Below are 22,467 nucleotides of genomic sequence, written 5' to 3' on the forward strand. Positions count from 1 at the left end.
GAGACAGTGTCTCACTTTGTTGTCTAGACTGGGCACAATTTTTAAAAAGTTCTTTAAAAAATCACTTAGTTTCAAAGCTGGTGGGCCTGTTTAATTATAGACTCTGTTTCTCTGTTGCCACATTGGTCGTGACACCTCAGCTGGTAACCAGAAATATTAACTGTCCTTTGTGAATAGCCTGTGAACCATACTGTTGTTTATATGCATGGGAACTTCTGCAAGTGATTTGGATGTGGTGTTGTTTTTACTTTGGTTAAATTTTAAATCTATTTTCTATTCTATAACATTGCCATCCAAGAAGCCATTAAATATGATAAATACTGAAAAGAAGATCTGCTGACATTTCTGTTAATTTGGCAGCAAGCATGCTGGAAATATTAGAACTAATGCTAAGAAAATAAAAGAACAGTATTAAAGTAGGAGTACTTTTATTTTTAAAATTAAAAACTTCTCACAACCTGGCTCTAAAATTGCAAACTTTCAAATGCATTCCTAAGTTGTGCTGTCATCTGTGTTAAAATAGAAAACAGGCTGGGTGTGGTAGCTCATGCCTGCCTGTAATCCCAGCACTTGGGAGGCTGAGGTAGGAGGGTTGCTTGAGGCCAGGAGTTCAAGACCAGTCTGGACAACATAGCGAGATCCCCATCTCTATAAAAAAATTTAAGAATTAGCCAGGAGTAGTGGTGTGTGCATGTAGTTCTAGCTAGTCAGGAGGCTGAAGCAGGAGAATCCCTTGAACTTAGGCATTCAAGGCTGCAGTGAGTTACGATTGGGCCATTGTACTTCAGCCTGAGAAACAGTGAGACACTCTCTAAAAAAAATTAAAAAAAATAGGAAATATTTTTGATATTTGGGAAGGAAGTGATACTGATACAAAATGGTTTACTGTAATATTTTGTGTTTTAAAAGCATACTTAAACACAGATTTTATTATAATGTTGTTTAAAAGTATGCCTGCAAAAAGAAATACAGCACAGTAGATGTATTTCAAGCCATCTTTACAGTTTTTCCTATGATAAGAAAATAGCTTTGCATTAGGCAGGGTTTGAATTATGTTTTAAGGAATGAATTCCTCATGTAAAATATAACCCACTCCATATCTGTAATTTATTGTTTGCCATGTTCCATGCTGCATTTCCTTAACCATCCTGGATTAATGAATAATTATTGCATGCATTTCTGAGCACTAGTGCACCAAGAGTTTAATACAGGCTTAAACAATAGTTATTTGTTCTATTCCTTTTTTTTTTGACACAGGGTGTTGCTGTGATGCCCAGGCTGGAGTGCAGTGGCACGACTGATCTTGGCTCACTGCAACCTGTGCCTCCAGGGTTCAAGTGATTCTCTTGCCTCAGCCTCCCAAGTAGCTGAGACTACAGGTGCGCTGGGGACTAGAGTCGTGCACCACCACACCCAGCTAATTTCTGTATTTTTAGTTGAGGCGGGGTTTCACCATGTTGGCCAGGCTGGTCTCGAACTTCTGGCCTCAAGTGATCTGCCCGCCTCAGCCTCCCAAAGTGCTGGGATTACAGGCATGAGCCACCATGCCCGGCACTGTTCTGTTTCTCTTATAGGAATATAGAAGTTGTGCAATCACAAACAAATGAAATGAAAATTTGAGTTAGTTCTCTAAAACTGAAAAAAGTGTTTTCCTTATTCACTTATAAGAACGTTTAGTGTTGAATGTGAGATGTTGAAATCAGTAGAGGGCAGCACGTTTTATCTACATGTTGGATGCCTGGGACTCAGATGCCATTCTGTGTTGCTACTTGTAGCACTGGGAGTTAAATATAAGTCAGCACTTGCTGGCAGGCTTTGTATACACCTGCTACTGTAACTCAGAATGAGAAAGAACATGGAAGTTATGCAGAGAAGACATGAAATAACATTAGTGTAAATTTCCATTAGTGTGCAAGTTCTAGCTAAAAGCATCTGGAAGTGTTATGTTTATGTTTATTTGTAGCTTCTATTTTCAGAGATCGTTAAATTATAATTGTTAAACTGTATTTTTTTGTAACTTTTGAAGGCTTAACCAAAACCTCCAATATGATTTCAATTATACGTAGTATAACTTAGTAATTAAGAACATGGGCTTTGGAGTCAAGCAAGCATGGGTTCAAATCCTGGCTCTACCAAGACATTAAGCAAGACGACTTTGCTTAGACTCAGCTTCTTCATCTGTAATGTGTAGCACTATATTAGGATCAACTTCGAACTGTGAGGATTAAGTGAGATAACATAAATATTTAGCATAGGCACATGGTAAACACTTACCTATTCATTATTATAATTATAGTCTAGCAGTTTAAAGAGGCCTGTTCTAAGCTGGTTTAAAAATTTCATAGTTAGGAGGATGTCACATGTTCATAAGTTGTTTTACAATGATATTGTTAGTCAATTCTGCAGACAACATTCATTTTTTTCTGGGAATTAATTTGATTTTTCTCATAGTAATGTAAATATGTATTTAATGAAACAAGGTAAGCCATGTTTAAAGTTATTTTTTGGGAAAGTATAAAAAGATGCTCTTTATAAATCTACCTTTTTTCTGGGTTAGAAATCATCTGAAGGGTTTGCAAAAAATAATTATTCTAGATGTAGCTGAGATTACTGACTTTCCCTCATCTCTGACCTTGTCAAAAAATGATGATGGATATACTGCCTCTTGCTGGTATATCCTATTATTATTAATTATTATTATTATTTGAGACAGGGTCTTGCTCTGTTGCTTGGGCTAGAATTCAGTGGTGCGATCATGGCTCACCACAGCTTCAACTTCCTGGGTCCAAGTGATCCTCCCATTTCAGCTTCCTGAGTACCTGGGACTATAGGCGTGCACTACCATGCCTAGCTAATTTTTAAATTTTTTATAGAGACAGGATCTCGCTGTGTTGCAAGGCTGGTCTCGAACTTGTGGGCTCAGGCAATCCTTCTTCCTCGGCATCCCAAAGTGCTGGGATTATAGGCATGCGCCACCATGCCAGGTCAGGATTCTGAATAAATTGAGAACACAAAAAAGAGCCTTTTTTTTTTTTTTTTGAGGTGGAGTCTTGTTCTGTTGCCCAGCCTGGAGTGCAGTGGCGCCTTCTTGGCTCACTGCAACCTTTGCCTCCTGGGTTCAAGCAGTTCTCCTTCCTCAGCCTCCTGAGTAGCTGGGATTACAGGCACCTGCCACCACGCCCGGCTAATTTTTGTATTTTTAGTAGAGACAGGGTTTCACCATGTTGCTCAGGCTGGTCTTGAACTTCTGACCTCATGATCCTCCACCTCAGCTTCCCAAAGTGCTGGGCTTACAGGCATGTGCCACCACACTCGGCCTTTTTTTTTTTTTTTTTTTTTTTTTTTTTGAGATGGAGTTTTGCTCTTGTCACCCAGGCTGGAGTGCAGTGGCATGATCTCAGCGCACTGCAACCTCTGCCTCCTGGTTCAAGTGATTCTCTTGCCTCAGCCTCCCAAGTAACTGTGATTACAGGTGTGTGCCACCACACCCGACCTAAACTTTTTTTCTTAGTAGCCGGATTGGACACTGTGTTAAGGCTTCTTACAACTTCTTCCTTTCCCCTCAAAAAAGTTCTCTGGAAGCTGAGTGTGTTGGCTCCTGCCTGTAGTCCCAGCTACTTGGGAGGCTGAGTGGGGAGGGTTGCTTGAGTCTTGGAGATCAAGGCTGCAGTGAGCTATGATCACACCACCACACTCCAGCTTGGGTGACAGAGTGAGACCCTGTCTCAAAAAAATAAAAATAAATAAATAAATAAATAAAATAAAATAAAAATAAAATAAAATGTCTGGAGAAGAGAATACAGAGCAAATTAACAACATACTTACCTAGCCAGCTGCTTAGAGATTCCCTGCGTGCCTTACAGTTTCTGCCAACACTTTGTCCAGCTCAGAAGGAGTGAGTTCTAGAGCAAAAGTGATGGTGGGTTTGCAGACTCTGACCTTTCTCTAGAAAGTCTGAGGAGAGTGAACTAGTGTACACCAAGAACTAGTGAACGTTAATTTTATCTTATTTTCCTCTCCCTGGTTAATTATATGCAGGTTCTCAGCATTAGCCAAGTTACTCTTCCTATGGGGAGGAGCAAATGAAGAGGTGAAGGGAGCAACTTAAAATGTAAAACCAGAATAGCTGCTTCTTGGAGATTGGAGTGGAAGTCCTATATGAAATATGAAGATGGGATACAAAAATTAGCTGGGCGTGGTGGTGTGCACCTGTGGTCCGAGCTACTTGGGAGGCTGAGATAGGAGTATAGCTTGAACCCAGGAGGAGGAAGCTGCAGTGAACCAAGATTGGGCCATTGCACTCCAGCCTGGGCAACAGAGCGAGACTCTGTCTCATAAATTAATTAATTAATTAAAGGTGGGTGGGGAGGTTTAATGGTTTCCTTTGTGACATTGATTACTTTTGACAGTATATTATGATTATGTACATATCCATTCTGTTTTGCTAAACCTTAAACTCCTTGTGGACAGAAGACATACTTAAATCTATTCAGTGTCTGAAACTGGTTTGAATGTAGTATAGGTAGTAATAGGTCTGTGGGTCTTCTGTGATGTTTATCAGAGGTTTCATAGGTTTTGCTCTAGACCTACTGAAGTTGAAACTTTGGGGTTGGGACATGAAGCTGTGGGTTTGTATTTCCTAGTTCAGCAGGTGATTCTCATGTGCGTTTTCTGCTTATGAGGCTCTGCAGGTAGTAGTTGAATGATAGATATTTGGATGGATAGGCAAGATGGATAACGTTAAGGTTTTTTGCAATAAATTTAAGTAAATTAATAATTTCAGCTTATTAAATATAGAACTTTATTTTTAGTGAAGTAGAAATTTAAAACTAATTTTTAAAGTACATGAGGAAAATGTAATGTGTGGTTCATGTGTATTTTATTTTAAGCCTCAAATATATAAAGTACTACTGCCAGTAAGTCTGCTTCGCTTTTTGTGTTTTCTTTTTAAAAATTTGAGACAGGGTCTCACTCTTGTCACCCAAGCTGGAGTGCAGTGGCGTGAACATAGCTCACTATAGCCTTGAACTACTGGGCTCAAGGGATCCTCCCACCTCAGCCTCCCAAGTAGTTGGGACTACAGACATGTGCCACTCCACCCAGCTAATTTTTTTGTATTTCTTGTAGACATGGGATCCTCCCTGTATTTCACAGGCTGGACTCAAGTGATCTTCCTGTCTCACCCTCCCAAAGTGCTAGGATTATGGGCATGAGCCATTGCACCTGGTCCAAGATATTTAATTTTAATGTCACCACATTTTTCAGTCTTTCCTATATGGTTTGTGCTTTCTATGTATTGTTTAGAGGGGTAAAGATAGTTCTTTTATATTTTCCTTGGAAAGTGTTAAAGCTTTGTTTTCAAAGTTTTGTTTTTCATATTTAGGTCTTTATTCTTCTAGAAGTTGGTTAGGTGTGGTGGCTCATGCATGTAATCCCAGCACTTTGGGAGGCCAAGGTGGAAGGATTGCTTGAGGCCAAGAGTTTGAGACCAGCGTCGGCAACATAGACACCATCTCTACAAAAAAATAAGTAGAAGAATTAATTTTATAAAAGTAATTAGCTGGGCGTGGTGGCATGCCTGTGGTCTCAGCTACTTGGGAGGCTGAGGTAGGAGGATCTTTTGAGCCTGGGAGTTCGAAGCTGTAGTGAGCTAGGATGGCACCACTACACTTCAGCCTGGGTGACAGAGTGAGACCCTGTCCCTTAAAAAATGTTCTAGAAGTTTTGTTTGTTTTGACAGAGTCTCGTTCTGTCACCTAGGCTGGAGTGCCGTGGCACGATCTCAGTTAACTGCAACCTTCACCTCCTAGGTTCAAGTGATTCTTGTGCCTCAGCCTTCCTAGTAGCTGGGAGTACAGGCACCTGCCACCACGCCCAGGTAATTTTTTTGTATTTTTAGTAGAGACAGGGTTTCACCATGTTGGCCAGGCTGGTCTTGAACTCCTGATCTCAAGTGATCCTCCTGTCTCAACCTCCCAAAGTGCTGAGATTATAGGCATGACCCACTGTGCCTGGCCATGGAAGTTTTTTAAAATTTATTTTGTTGTTTTGTTTTTAACGTTTGAATAGGTAGTTGCCTCAGCACCTCTCTTTGAATAATACATTCTTTTGTGACTGATTTGCAAAGCCCCCCCCCCCTTGTCATATGTTAGGTCTTTCTGTGTGTCTTTTCTGGGCTCTCTATTTTATTCTGTTAGTCTGTTTGTTTCCTGCATTGGTTTCACAGTGTCTTAATTACTGTAGCTTTACATAGCTTTATAATAAATCTTGACACTTGGCAGGGTGAGTCCATTCGCTGTGGGGCTTTTTGAGACTTGTCATGACTATTCTTAGCCCTTTGCTTTTCCATGTGAAGTTTAGAACAGCTTGTCAAGTTTCATGAAAAACTCTCTTGGGATTTTGATTATTATATTGTATTTATCGGTCAGCTGTAGGCGAATTTACATTTTCATAATAATAACTTTTATATCTGTGAACATGATATGGTTGTTTACTTAGGTCTTCATTTATATCTTTCATAATGTTTTATAATCTTCTTCATAAATGTCTTATATGTCTTTTTTCCTAAGTCCCTTATAGTTTCGTTGTCATTATAAGTGGTTATCTTTTTTAAATTTACATTTTCTAATTTGTCATTGCTGGGATCTTAAATGTTGGTTTCTGCATTTGAATATTAACAATTCTTGTGAACTCTTATTAGTTGTAATACCAGTAATTCGACATAGGTTCTTTTGGAGTTTTTATTTAAACCACATATTATCTGAGAATGATAACATGTTTATTTTTATTTCATCTTTTCACCACTTATTCTTTCATCCTGATTCCCCACCCCCCTCCCCCCACCCCTGCCCTATCTCACCACTTTGGGTAGAGTGTTATAATCTTTTTATGTCTGAAGAGAGCTGTGTCAGAAAAAGGACCATAAGTCAGCTGGCCCACCATACAGAATCAAAGACTATATTTCCCTGTGGCTATAGCCTCTCATTAAGGTAAAGGAGCATTAATGGCAGAGATACACGTGGAGACTTTAAGGCAGATATAGCTTAAAAATCAGTTTTTAAGTATTTATTTATTTTCTGCGTACCTTACACAGCAAACAAATAAAACAAATACTTAAACACAACTCTGAAGCATGTGATGAAATTCAGATGAAATAAGGGTTAATGTGCCTATTTTCAGGTTGCTTGTAGTCTGATGGGGTAACTAACACACTTAATGGAGCAGTTAGAAAGCAATATAAGTTAGTATATTCTTCAATACTGAGCAGTTAGACTCAGAGCCTGACCTCCATCCATAAAGCAGAAGATCCTTCTGTAACTTTTCCTCTCCACTTCCATTTCTTCCCACACCTCACAATTGAAGTGCCCTCAGCTTGTTTAAGAGCCTAAGATAAGAACTTAAAAGTAAACAGATTTTGTTTGGGACATGTGGGTTAATTCTTTAGTTATCTGCAGCTGTTTTTTGCTGCAATATCTGAGTATCTATGAAATTCATTTGGGAACCTGAGTTTCACGTAAGAAGATATGTGCAGTGTATTTCTGTGTGATGGTGTTATCTTTCCTTAATAAACAAGTAATTTTGTAAGCTTTGAAAAGTGGCTATAAATGGGTGGCAAATGCAAACATGTTTGTTTTAGTATTTTGAGTCCAGAAGCATGTCTATGCTATGTAGATAATTTTTATACATTTCAAATATCACACAATAAAGTGTATATTTATATATCTTATAAGAAACAGAAATTTGTATTATCTGAATTATTATGGTAAAAATTAGGCTTTAGTTGGCCACAACAACTCGGGGATATTCTACCAATCTCTCATGAGGAAATTCTCATCTTCCACCAAAATGTGGGATTCTACCAATCTCTAACACCAGGAATAACTTATACTTTAGGAGACCTTCTGTTACTGTCATATCATGAAGAATGTGTGTCATTACATACTTTGGAAGTTTATTTTTGTAACAGTACATTCAGGAATTAACATTATTCTTCACCCACTTTAGTTAGGCTCTTTGGCCAGGAATAAATTGCTGGATTTGATGCCAGTTTAAAAGTAAACTGGGTGTGAGGTGGGAGGATTGCTTAAGCCCAGGAAGTTGAGGCTGCAAGACCTTGTCTCAAAACAAAACAACACCACAAAAAAGTGAACCCGATTAACAACAGATGTATCTTGCCCACAGTTTCTTGGGGACATTATATAGTTGGTATGGTTTAAATGAATAAAGTTCCAACTTACTAATCTCTAATTTCATTTCCTTCTAAAATTAATTGGGCTTAATATTTTGGGTAGTTACACTTCGTGTGAAGAGTAGTATATATTTGCAGTGCAGGCAACTCTGAAGCCTGTATGATAAATGTTATTTTTATGGTGGAAACAGAGGACTTTGAGATTCTTTTATATTGATGTGTAGGAACAGATTTAGTTCTTAAAAACAAACCAGGAATTTTTGTGTCTTTATTGAAAGCACTGCTTCACATATTTCAGATATGTGTTTAGGCATCTTCCTAATCTATGTTTTTGCAGAATGAGCTCACAGAATCTTGGGTCTGGAATATTTATTTAGCAAACATTTAATTTCCTAGTATATGTCAAACATGGTGTAAGACACTGGAAAAATAAAGATGAAGATTTCATCTCTGCTTTTAGGCAATGCTTAGTCTAGTTTTGGAAACAGGCATTAAAAAATACACAGACAGTGGAGTAAGTACATAATAACATGTTATAAAGTGCTATGGGAACACCAAAGAAAAGCTTGTGATTATTCATGGAGCGGGGCTCATGGAAATGTTTCACAGAAGGAGTGACACTTAAAGAAAAGTGGTCCGCTAGGGAGACAGTTGAGAAAAGAGCATTCCAAGTAGAGGGGAGAACATGGATCAAGGTGCAGAGTGGAGCCTGTTTAGGGACCTACAAGTTATTTGATATGTTTTGGGAACACAATATATGTGGGGAGTGGTGGGAGATGAACCTAGAAAGCTGGGCAGGGCATAAATTATGAAGGTCCTTGCTTTGTACCTTTAGGCAAAAGGGAGCCATTGAGGATTATAAGAAGTCATAATCAAATTTATGAGTTTGAAGAAGTCTGGAAGTGTGACTGGCACAGTTTAAATATTTCATCCATTTTTGTTGCTGCTGCTTTATAAGATTTTATTGAGTTAGGGAGACATCCTTTAAGGGAAAATTAGAGATTTTGCCAGCTTAGTACTGACTGCACAAATTCTCTGGCACAGCATAGGAAAAGCTGTCAAGTAGAACCTCTTGACCACTAGAGAGATGTTATTCTTCTTTTTTGGTAAGCAGCCAGATAGAACATTTAGAAATACTGAATGAACTTGGCAACAAGAGGAAATACCTCGGCCTGACATCTTACATCAAATGTCAGCCCCAAGTTGAAGCTCTAAGACCTTGTCGTCTCCCTTTCCTGCAGAATCATTGTGGTTGGAGGATAAACTCCCTGAGGGTTTATTTTTAGGGAATGATATGAATTGTCAGCTTAAGTTGTATACTCAGACATCTAAATATACAGAGTACACATTGTGCAACATATGAGAAATTTGGCTTAGTAATTTCCTCCCATGTGTTAAGGCTCATAATCTTATTTTTAAAGGGTTTAGTAATAACACAATATGAAACTTAACTGGTATTATACAAGTTAAAGTAGGTTCAGAGAAGAAAACAATATAATGAAAATTGTTGGGGTCCCAGAAACATGAGAAATTTCTGCTGCTTTCCTTTGCCTGTTTTGTATTGAAGTTATGTCTTAACAGCTTGGATTTCTATGTCCAGGACCATCACTGCCCATATAAGGCCTGTATGTGATTTAGACAAAGGGCCATCCATGTAAGCCCCTTGGGATGGGACCTTTGTGCCAAGAAGGTCTACTTTACTTCAGGAAGATGCAGGTCTAGTATTTGGGCTGGATTTCTGCCCCGACTTATTCCCTTGGCAGGGGTCCTTTGTGTAACATACAGAATGACCAGTTGTACCTCGTGGCCCTGCTCAAGTCTCTGTAACTGCAGACCTAATCTTAATGACTTTTTGCTCCACTTTGGGTTAATCTAGTCACTTCTTTCTTCTTTAAATAAAAGGGGGGAGGGTGTAGAAAGTGCTGTTACTCTTCTAAAGTGTTTGAATGATTCCCATTCCCTTTCCTTCTAATACTCAGTTTGCATTGGCAGCTGTACTTCCCAGTTAGGAATCACAGTTGTTGTGTTGGTCAGTCATAGCATATAAAAATTTTGATAAATAGGGAATGCCAGAGACAACTATTGTGGAAATCTTTTCAGTAGTATCAGGCTGTTTTGTACATACATAATTTCCCATAGGTGAAACTTTGTAAGTCATCACAAATCAAGAACTTTGACAAGTTCTACTTCTTTCTTTTTCTTTTTTTATTATTCCCACCACCACCATATGTAACTTTTTTTTTTTTTTTCTTTTTTAGAGGAACAGGGTCTCACTCTGTTGCCCAGGCTGGAGTGTAGTGGCATGATCCTAACTCACTGCAGCCTCAAACTCTTAGGCTCAAGTGACCCTCCTACCTCAGTCTCCTGAATAGCTGGGACTACATTGTGTGCACAACCACGCCTGGCTAATGTTTTTATTTTATGTAGAGATGGGAATCTCAGTATGTTGCCTGGGCTGGTCTTGAACTTTGGGGTCAAGTGGTCCTCCCGCCTCAGCCTCCCAAAGCACCAGAATTGCAGGCATGAGCCACTGCACCTGCCCCAAGTTCTCTTTTCTTTTGTTTCAGTGGATTTTATTGTATCTCTTTTCAATATTGAGGCACACTGAGGTTAAAAATCAAGAAAATATCATAACTCTGTTAGTTTTTCACTTTCTGAAATTATGTTTTTTCTGATTTTTATATTCAACTTTGTTCTTTCTGTCAAATTATACTGTAGCATTTTTTTAAAAATCAGAAAATATTATCTATAGTATGTATGGGCAGATAGTCATACAAAATAAACAAAAAGCAGCAGTGGTTTCCTAGACTTGATTATTTAAACAAATTATAACAGACTGTGTTTGGAAAATAGCTTGTCTTGTCAACAGCAGAAGCTTTTCCATTTTTAATAAAAGCATAGAAAGGACAAGGTTCCAAGTCATGTTTAAGTTGCTGAATATCACCTGCAGAAAAGTTGTTGACATAGAAGTCAAATGACATTGAGACAATTGGCAGGCTTCGTTGTCTTGCTCGCGTTATAAAATCTATAGTGGACAGCCTGGATTTTAAAAGAAGAGTGGCATCTTTGGAATCTCTACTAGAATCTGCTGAGGTTAAAATAGACCCAGTGTTTTCTGAGTGATAGAAAATAGAATGTGCCTAGTGATGGCAAAAGTGAAATGTAGAAAACCCACTTGGATGGGTCTAAGGAAATAGATCCAGACCTGAAATTCCAAGTTCCAGGACTTCTAGTTTTCTTTAAAACTTGTAAAGCAAATCCTGCTTTGGAAAAAACTCAAGTAATACGTGAATTATGGGATTGTGAAAGAAGGGGTAAGGCTTGAATCCAGTCAGATTTTTGGCCTAGAATATGTGACAGTTGAGTTAAGAGTAAACATTATGGTTTTAATGTACTTCCAAAGAATATCATTGTTTATATCTGTGTACAGTGAATGTTTGAAAAGTTCTGGGTGATTGAGACAGTTTAAAATTTTTTTAAATTTTGGATTTACTTATTTTAAAATGTTACCAAAAATAAAAAAGAGCTACTTCACTGAGAGCCGGTGTGATAATTTACAGAGCATTTTAAATTTAATGTACAATCAACCAGTTTGTGGAAACTTTTTTTTTTTTTTTTTTTTTGAGACGGAGTCTCGCTGTGTCGCCCAGGCTGGAGTGCAGTGGCGTGATCTCGGCTCACTGCAAGCTCCACCTCCTGGGTTCACGCCATTCTCCCGCCTCAGCCTCCGAGTAGCTGGGACTACAGGCGCCCGCCACCACGCCCGGCTAGTTTTTTGTATTTTTAGTAGAGACGGGGTTTCACCATGTTAGCCAGGATGGTCTCGATCTCCTGACCTCATGATCCCCCCGCCTCGGCCTCCCAAAGTGCTGGGATTACAGGCTTGAGCCACCGCGCCGGGCCCGTGGAAACTTTTTAAAGTGCACTTCTGATGTTCATTATCATTCATTAAAGAGTGTAAGCTGCATACTTCAGGTTTACAAGATAGTATGGTAAATTTAGTTAAGTTAGGGCTGGCTATTAGAAACATAAGAAGTAAGCCAGGTGCGGTGGCTCACACCTGTAACCCCAGCACTTTGGGAGTTCAAGCTGAGTGGATCACTTGAGGTCAGGAGATCGAGACTAGCCTGGTCAATATGGTGAAACCCCATCTCTACTAAAAATATAGAAATTAGCCAGGCGTGGTGACACACCTCTTAATTCCAGCTACTTGGGAGGCTTAGGCACAGGAATTGCTTCAACCTGGGAGGTGGAGGTTGCAGTGAACCAAGATCGCTCCACTGCACTCCAGCCTAGGCAAGAGAGCGAGAGTCTGTTTCAAAAAAAGAAAAAAAAAGAGCGAGAAAGAAAGGTAAAAAAATTAACAGGATTCTGAAAACAAGTTAAAGTCATAGGCAAAATGACCCAGAGTAAGTATATGATAGGCTTTCTAGAGATTTTCGTGTCCTGGGGACAGTCCATTTATTATAATAAATTTTAGTTTACATGAACAAATATTTTAGTGTTTATTATGTGTTCAATAATCTCCTGAGAACTGTAGGAACCACCAGGAAAAACAAAAGGGAAAGGAAAGAAAGTAAAGTCCATCCACTCAAGTTATGTTACAGATGGGAATATTGAGGAACAGAGAAGATAAGAAACTTGCTCAAGGTTACACAGCTAATAAGTAACAGAGTCAGTATCGGAATTCAAGCTCTAGAACCCATGGTGTTTAACACTTTTGCTATACTGCCTTACATAGGAGCAAAAAATTAGATAAATTTTGGAGGATGTTTACAGGGGATAATACTTGAGCTGAGTATTTAAAAAAATGTGCTTGTGGGTAGCATGGGGCAAGGGAGCAGAAGGAGAGTAGGTTATATGTAGAGAAGAAACAGGAGGAATCACAGGCTTGAATAAAGAATGTATTTGGCAATGATAGTAATAGCAAAAATTATTTTACACTCATGATGGACCAAGTACTGTGCCTCCACAAATCTCATTTAACTTTTGCAACAACTCTAGGAAATTAGTATTGCTATCCTCAGTTTACCTAGGTGGGTAAGTAGCAAATCAGGATCAGGATCCAGATGCTGACTGGCTGAATCCAGAAACCACGCTTTTACCCACTGCACTACCGTATGGCAAGTGGGGATATGGTGAACATACCCTCAGATAAAGCAGAGAGTTGTGTTTTTTTAAGTAATTGATGGAAAAGAACATTGGATAGGTAGGATAATCAGAGATAATGGAAAGCTTTGAAAACCAATAGAGGAGCCATCTGATTAGAAAATGGCTTTTTTTCCCCCAAGTTACAATGAAAAACTCAATATACATAATTAGGCTATTCTTCTCTAATAATTACATATGTCAAGTAAAATGGTCTGTGAAAGCCCTTAGTAGAATACTTGGACACGTAATAGTCACTCAAAAAATATAAGCTGAATCTGAGTCTTCTAAAGAACTTGGAAGCTCTTTGCACTGTAGTTAAAATATGAACAACGAATGCTCTAACAGCACTGTCCAATAGAAATATAATGTGAGCCACAAATGTAATTTTAAAATTTCTAGTACCCACATTAAAGGCTCAAAAGAAACAGATAAAATTAATTTTAATATATTTTCTTAAGCCCAGTATGTATTAATGTTTTCTGTTTTTTGGTACTAAGTCTTCAGAATCTATTATGTATTTTACACTTGCAGCACATCTCATTTCATGTGTTTAATAGACACATTTAACTAGGAGCTACTGTATTGGACACCAGGGCTCCATAGTTTTATAGCATAGCATCTGGTATCAGATCACCTGAGTTTGAATCCTACTGTTCTCTTTCTTAGATGTGTATGTATGTAGCAGCTACTTAGCCTGTCTGTGCCTTAGATTCCTGGTACATAAAATGAGAAAACTAATAGTATCTACCTCATCAAAGGGTTATTGTGGGGATTAAAAATAAGATAATACATATAAAGCATATAACTTGGTATCTGGCAAGTATTGAGTGAAAAATAAATATGTATTTTGATTAATCGCATCACGCTTCTATTGTTATGATTAAATAGCAGACATTCCTTAGTTTCCATGTCTTCTTCTTGAAAGTATTTGGTTATCCCCACTTAAACATTCCCACTTAAAATCCTAAACCAATCACTAAATAGCAAAGAAAGGTTGCAGAGCTAGAGAAAAACGGTTATGAGTGGTATATGCTTGGCATTATACATTACTACTATTGGTATTCACTACAGGGTACAAATAAATTATTTTTGATTTGTTGTTATATTTAACACTCATCAGGTCTTTTGACTTTTGAATCTAGCATCATTATAGATGCTTTCTCAATCAGGATATAAAATTCATGTCTGGTAATAATTTACAGCATCATTGGCAACACTGAAATATAGAAAACATTCATTTTCTTACCCTGCTTCCTCCTGCCTTTGAAGCTCTGATTGAGCCTTTTCTGCTTTCAGCTATTTGGGACCAAGATATATAGTTGATACTGCTTTCTTTTCTTTCCTTCTATTTAAATCCTTAGAGGAAAGTGCACAAAATAAAAAAGTACAATGATTTATCACACATTCTTATGTAATTATCATGTACAGCAAAACGTAAAACATTGACAGCTTTCCAGATGGATCTTCTTGTAATCCCTTCCAGTCACCTGCAGAATGAACCAGTGTCCTGATGCTCAGGCTAATTACCTTCTAGTTTATTTATTTATTTATTTATTTATTTATTTATTTATTTATTTTGAGACAGAGTCTCATTCTGTCACCCATGCTGGAGTGCAGCTGTCCTGATGCTCAGGCTAATTACCTTCCAGCTTATTTATTTATTTAGAGACAGAGTCTCACTCTGTCACCCAGAATGGAGTGCAGTGGTACGATCTTGGCTCACTGCAGCCTCCACCTCCTGGGTTCAGGCAATTCTCGTGCTTCAGAATTCTGAGTAGCTGGGATTACAGGTGCCTGCCAACACACCAGGCTAATTTTTGTATTTTTTGTAGAGGCATGGTTTCGCCATGTTGGCTAGGCTGGTCTCAAACTCCTGACCTCAGGTGATCCACCCACCTCAGCCTCCCAAAGTGCTGGGATTACAGGCATGAGCCACTGTGCCCAGTCACCTTCTAGCTTTTAAAAATAATTTTATCACTAAGCGTGTTTAGTTTTGTCTGTTTTTGAATTTTGCTTGAGTGAATTTAATAATAATTTTTCATTGTGAATGAATTCTGCATATAATCCTTCACTCAACATATTGTTAGATTGATCCATATTACTGCATGTAGCAGCAATTCATTTATTTCCATTGTTGTATAGTATTTCATTGTATGAATATACTATGGTTTGTTTGTTCTGTATTTGGACATTTGTTTTTTTTCCAGTTTGGGGCCATTATAAACAGTATTATTATGAACACTCATGCATATAAGCATGCATTTCTGTAAAACACACCCAAGGGTAGAATTGTTAGATCATAGAGAAAGCAATCTTGAACTTTCATAGGTAATGCCAAACTTTTCAAAGTGGTTCTACCAGTTGTTTCTACCAGTGGTGTGTGAGAGTTTCCACTGACCATACATCCTCGACCAAAAAAAAAAAAAAGCCATTTTTCCCCAATTTTAGTGATTCTGGTAGGTGTGTAATGATATTTCACTGTGGTTTTAGGATTTTTTTTTTTTTTGGCTGAGAAAAATTCAGTAAGAAGTTTCTGAAAATATTGACTAAGATCAATGAAGCCTTAGGTTTTCTTTTTAAGAGACAAGGTATCATTCATGCCCAGGCTGGAGTATAGTAGCCGCGATCATGGCTCACTGCGGCCTTGCCAGACTTGGCCAGGCAAAGCGTTCCTCCTGCATCAGCCTCCCAGAGCTGGAACTTTGGAGTGCGTGCCACCACTCCTGCCTAACTTTTAAAATTTTTTGTAGAGCTGGGTCCTACTCTTCTGGTACCCAGGTGCAGATAGGGCTCCTGGAGCTCAAGTGATTCTCCGCCTCAGCCTCCCAAAGTGTTGAGATTACAGACGTGAGCCATTGCACCCGGCTGCCTTTGGTTTCAATTTTCCATGCTCTCACTGTCTTTCATTACATGATCCGAGTTGATATTACTTTTTCATTTTAGTTTTTGATTTGTTTTGAGACAGACCATTGCTCTGTCATCCAGGCTGGAATACAGTGGTGCAGTCTTGGTTCACTGCAGCCTCTGCCTCCCAGGCTCAAGTGATCCTCCTGCTTAGCCTCCCAGGTAGCTGAGACTACAGGTGTGTGCCACTGCGCCAGCTAATTTTTTGTAAAGACAGGGTTTTGCCATAGTGCCCAGGCTGGTTTTGAACTCCTGGGCTTAAGAGATTCTCCTGCTTCTGCCTCCCAAAGTGCTGGAATTAAAGGCGTGAACCACTGTGCCTGGCCAAGAGTTGATGATACTTCTTTGTTTTTGAGATGGAGTCTTGATCTGTCACCCAGGTTGGAGTGCAGTGGCGCGATCTTGGCTCACTGCAACCTCCATCTCCTGGGTTCATGCAATTCTCCTGCCTCAGCCTCCTGAGTAGCTCGGATTACAGGCATGCACCACCACGCCTGGGTAATTTTTGTGTTACCAGAGTAGAGACCAGGGTTTCACCATATTAGGGTCCAGGGCCTGAGTCTTGGGAACTCCCACAGGCCTCAAGTGATCCACCCACCTCAGCCTCCCAGAGTGCTGGGATTACAGGCGTGAACCACCACACCCAGCCAATGATGATACTTTTAAGAAAGAGTATTTTAAGCTTTAATTGGATGCATGAAAGCAGTTAGTTTGGGATATTGGCCAAGATTCTTTCTTTATACTTTTGACTATCGTATCTAAAAAACAGATGTATTTTTTCTCTTTGTAATAATTTAGCTGCCATTCCCGGAATCATAGCAATTACTGAAATAAGAGGTATAGTCTATGGTTTATGGACTTGGATTTAATGAGTAAATCCTTCTAGTTCCTCTGGAATTGAGCCATTTTTCTTTGTTAGATGTTTTAAAAAATAAAGTACAAGTATGGTAACTGATCTGGATGACATTGAATAGCTAGTTACTGTTGACTAAAGTAAAACAGACTTTTGACATCTCATGGGTAATGTCTGAAAGGTAAAGTAACGCTAGATAAATGTCTGTATTCTACTCTGAAAATAGCAAAAGCCATATGGAACCAAGAGTTAATTGTCTTGTAAATTTAATCCCACTCTCAGCCGGGTGCAGTGGCTCTCACGCCTGTAATCCCAGTACTTTGAGAGGCTGAGGCGGTTGAGTCACCTGAGTTTGGGAGTTCGAGACCCGCCTGGCCAACATGGTGAAACCTTGTCTCTACTAAAAATACAAAAAAATTAGCTGGGAGTGGTGGCACATGCCTGTAGCCCCAGTTACTCGGGAGGCTGAGGCAGGATAATCACTGGAACCCGGGAGGCGGAGGTTGCGGTGAGCCAAGGTCACACCATTGTACTCCAGCCTAGGCAACAAGAGCAAAACTCTGTCTCAAAATAAATAAATAGAATAAAATAAAATTTAATCCCACTCTGATAATGCCGTGACATAATGAAAATTGTAAAACTGTGATTTCTTTTTGTGAAAGTAATACTGAGAATGGAAAATAATTAAGATAACGCTGTGAAGGTTGTACAGGAGGATTAAGTTTTGTATAAAAGCTCAGTGTGTGTGTATTTGTGTTTAAAAGGCCTTCATATGCACTGAAAAGAGAATTATGGGAGTTTTTCTGGATAATTGTGTCTCCAAAAATACCAGTTTGATAGCTATTTATAAGTGTGAAACAATTATGTTGTTTTATTCTCCAGTTTAATAGAAAAATGTAAATTTCTAAAATGTTTTTATAATGGAATAATTTAACCTCAGATTTTGTCCCATTAATAGTCATTTAGTAGTAGAAAGATTTTTAAGATGAAAAGTTTTAGGTACTTTAAAAGGATTGATGTAAATGTCATCTGAAAACAATTATACTTTAAACTTGGAGGGTAAATACTTAAAACGTAAAGTCTGATTTCACCAAACATAAAATAGGAAAAAAAAATGTTACATGTATGATTATTTTTGGTACTTAATAGGAATGAACCTTGCACCACTTGTGGCTTATTCTCTCTTCTGCTTGTTGTAGAGCTTGGAATATAATTGGTTGTGTAACTTTTGATTTAAACATTTAATTGAAGCTAAATTGATGCTTTGAATAAAAAAAACAAACATACTTCCTGGGTAGAGTCACAAGTTGTGTTTTCTGGTACTTAGGGTTTTAAACAGAATTTGACAGATTTCTGGTAGAGGCAATAAATTTTAATTTTGGAAACATTATGAAAATTTGGAGAATGAAAGCCAAGGAGACTTCTGGTTTCTCTCTCCCTCTCTCTCTCCTTTCTCTTTCTCTTTCTTTTCACAAGGTCTCACTCTGACATCCAGGCTGGAGTGCAGTGGTGCAGTCATAGCTCACTGCAGCCTCAAATTCCTGGAGTCAAGCAGAGGCATGTGCCACAACACCTGGCTTTTTTTTTTTTTTTTTTTCGAGGTCTCACTGTGTTTCCCAGGCTGGTCTCAAAACTCCTGGACTTAAGTGATCCTCCTGCGTCAGCCTCCCAAAGCACTGGGATGATTACAGGCATGAGCCACCTCAGCCAGCTGGTTTCATTTTAAAGAAGATAGTGTCTGATAAATTTAGCAGATTGAGAATCAAAATAAGAATATATGTATTTTATTCTTTGCTCTTTCATACTTGTGATACATTTTGAAGTTTATTACTTGTTTTCTCCATGTTAGTCACATACGTAAGCAGGAAAGTATTTGTTTGAAAATTTAATGTTAACAATTAAATTCCTGATAATAGTACATGAGGATATTCATACCCACATTCCGAATGACAAGTATTGCTAACAGCCTGTCTTGATAGGGTGAGATTAACCCTTTCCAAAGAATTTGAACTTTTTCAACCTTTTAAAATTTGGGAGGTATTTATATTTGACCCTCAGGTAAGCAGAGTAAACATCAAGGACCTAGGTCTGGTTGTTTTTAACTGTTCAGTTTTTAAAGTAGGTCTCATTAAAGCCTGAAAAAGTCACAAATACCTTCTTGTTTTTTTTGTTGTTGTTGTTTGGTTTTTTTTTTTTTGGTGGTGGTGTTTTTTTGAGATAGAGTCTTGATCTGTCCCCCTGGCTGGAGTGCAGTGGTGTGATCTTGGCTCACTGCAACCTCCACCTCCCAGGTTCAACCAATTCTCGTGCCTCAGCCTCCCAACTAGCTGGGACTACAGGCTAATATTTGTATTTTTTTAGTAGAGATGGGGTTTCGCCGTGTTGGCCAGGCTGGTCTCGAACTCCTGACCTCAGGTGATCCACCTGCCTCAGCCTCCCAGAGTGCTGGGATTACAGGTGTGAGCCACTGCACCCGGCTGTGAATTGTTTTAATTGATCAGCTTATCACAAGTGACAGGCCAGATATTTTATGTTAATAATATAGTTGATTTAAATGAACCTACAAGTTCTTGTAATTTGGGCAAGACCACTTGCAAATAAATTGCTCTGTTGCAAACTAGCTGTGATATATGCTGACTTTACCATGTATAGTAGATAATCCAACTCTGGTTATTATGCACTAAAAAGCCCTTTTAATAAAAAATTAAGCTTAATTCCTTCTTAAATTAAAAATGAATATTTGCTTTGTAACACTCTCTCCCCTACTTTGCAGAGTTTCAGATTCAGTTAAACATTGGATACTTACTGTTTTCCTTTTGACACTGGTAGTCTAAATAAAGATAGGGGAAAAAAATCAAAATCAAACTATGGAATACAAAGTACCACAATGATGTGGAATATCACTTTCTGAACTTTTCACCTTTTACTTTTAAGATAAAGATACAGATATCACCATGAAGGGTAATGTGGATGACTTTGGCCTGCGAGACACCTTGAGCGTCGCATCCACGGATTCCTTTGCTTCAGCAGCAGAGGTAGGACATGTGTGTTCCTAATGAGGATTTCTATTTCTTTTTTAGTGGAAACAACAGTCTTGTCATTATACTGTAATTCAGTTTGGTCACTGTTTATTTAGCATCTACCATGTGGTAGGTACCAGGATACAAAAATGAATAAATCTAACATGAAAATAAGCTCCTACAGGAGCTTACACTCTCTTTAAGGAGATGGACCTGTAAACACGTGATTTGGATGGGCACTTTCATATACTGTAGATTATGGGGGAGGAATAGAAACTAGTATGTTAATGGAAAGCAGTTTTTCAGCTTATATCAAGAGTCTTAAAGATGTTCAGTTTCTTTAGTTCAGAAATCATACTTTTAGATTTTTGTTCTAAGAAGGTGATCAGATTCAAAGATTATATGTTAAAAACAATTCACTGTTGGCCAGGTGCAGTGGCTTACACCTGTAGTCCCAGTACTTCAGGAGGCTGAGGTGGAAGGATTGCTTGAGCTCTGGAGTTTGAGACCAGCCTGGGCAACATAGTGAGACCTTGTCCCTACAAAAAATTTTAAAAATTAACCAGATGTGGTAGTGAGTAGCCTATAGTTCTGGTTACTCAGGAGGCTGAGGTGGGAGGATCCCTTAAGCCCAAGAGGTCAAGACTGCAGTGGGCCATGATTGTGGCACTACATTCCAGCCTGGGTGACAGAGCAAGACCCTGTTTCAAAAAAATAAAATAAAAAATATATATATAGATAGATAAGATAGATAGATAGATAGATATGTATACACACACACACACACACACATTCACTGTGGCATTTTAATAACAATGAAAAATGGAAAACAATCTAATGCCAGATTATGGCACATCTGTAATTAAAAATGTTATAGAGCTATCAACATGTTTCCAATAATTTTAATGTCATGGGAACATATGTTAAGTGAAAAGATTAGTATGTAAAGTTTTATATAGATTGTATGATTATAATTTTGTAAAAAGGAAACAAAAACATGCATGATATATAAGTATATAGGCAGAGGAAAAAAGACTAGCTATAAATAAACAGTAGTGATTACTGAATTATAAATCTGTGGGTAATTTATTTTTCACTGAGATTTAAATTTTTTACCAAAAGAGACTGCTTGCAAAGAGGTCATCTTTTTGTTTTTATTTTTGTACTTAAATCAGCTTTAAAAATTATATGTGACCAATTTTATATCAGAATATTTGCATTTTTACAGTAGATTTTGGATATTATAATTTTAGGTGGTCTTTTTTCATAGAAATAGTATTATGCATCTGGCCAGGCACAGTGGCTTATTCCTGTTATCCCAGAACTTTGGGAGGCCAACGTGTGCAGATCACCTGAGGTCAGGAGGTTGAGACCAGCCTGGTCAACATGGTGAAACCCCATCCCTACTAAAAATTTAAAAATTAGCCGGGCATGATGGTGCATGTCTGTAATCATAGCTACTCAGGAGGCTGAGGCACAAGAATCACTTGTACCTGGGAGGTGGAGGTTGCAGTGTGCCAAGATCGTACCACTGCATTCCAACCTGGGCAACAGAGTGAGACTGTCTCACACACACATGCACAAAAATAGTATTACACATCTATAACTGATATGTGAATTTTATCTCTAGTTTGGAAGCTTTAGATATTCCAATACCTGTACCTTTAACTTTGGATCTGCCTTTTTAAAAGCAGTACTGATTCATAATTTCTTTTGTCCTCTCAAGGTTTTTCTGTATGTGTATATTTCAGCCATCACTTACAGTATCATCTCCTAATTGTTTACATTAAAAAAAATTTTCCGCCGGGCGCGGTGGCTCAAGCCTGTAATCCCAGCACTTTGGGAGGCCAAGATGGGCAGATCACGAGGTCAGGAGATCGAGACCATCCTGGCTAACATGGTGAAACCCCATCTCTACTAAAAAAATACAAAAAAAAAACTAGGCAGGCGCTTGTAGTCCCAGCTACTTGGGAGGCTGAGGCAGCATAAACCCGGGAGGCAGAGCTTGCAGTGAGCTGAGATCCGGCCACTGCACTCCAGTCCGGGTGACAGAGCGAGTCTCTGTCTCAAAAAAAAAAAAAAAAAAAAAATTTCCACTTATAAGTTTGCAATAGACAGAATATATTTACTTGTTCTATGGGAAAGCTGTTTCCTCTTCCTTTTACTGTTATTACATACATGTTTATCTTTCTATTCTGTAGATGCTATGTCCTAGATGGTTTGTAAGGAGAAAAATTGCTATTTACTTTGCACTTTTTTTCCATTGTGAGGAACAATATACCTAATTGCTCTAAAGTTTTTTTTTTCTAATATGCAACTTTAAAAAATATTTTGCTAAGTGTTCATTGTAC

The 22,467-nt window shown here is 38.4% G+C and overlaps 1 protein-coding gene across 6 annotated transcripts in view; it reads left to right on the forward strand.

Moving 5' to 3' along the window:
• Positions 1-22,467, forward strand: part of MIGA1 (mitoguardin 1) — a 95,272-nt gene that overhangs the window by 44,198 nt on the left and 28,607 nt on the right. For all 6 annotated transcript variants that reach the window (XM_021943205.2, XM_009211344.3, XM_009211336.3 and 3 more), the window contains exon 8: positions 20,031-20,131. In XM_021943205.2, coding sequence (XP_021798897.2) covers positions 20,031-20,131 — 101 coding nt within the window. The remainder of the gene's footprint in view (positions 1-20,030; positions 20,132-22,467) is intronic.

Source organism: Papio anubis, chromosome 1, assembly GCF_008728515.1.
Source record: "Papio anubis isolate 15944 chromosome 1, Panubis1.0, whole genome shotgun sequence".
NCBI lineage: Eukaryota > Metazoa > Chordata > Mammalia > Primates > Cercopithecidae > Papio > Papio anubis.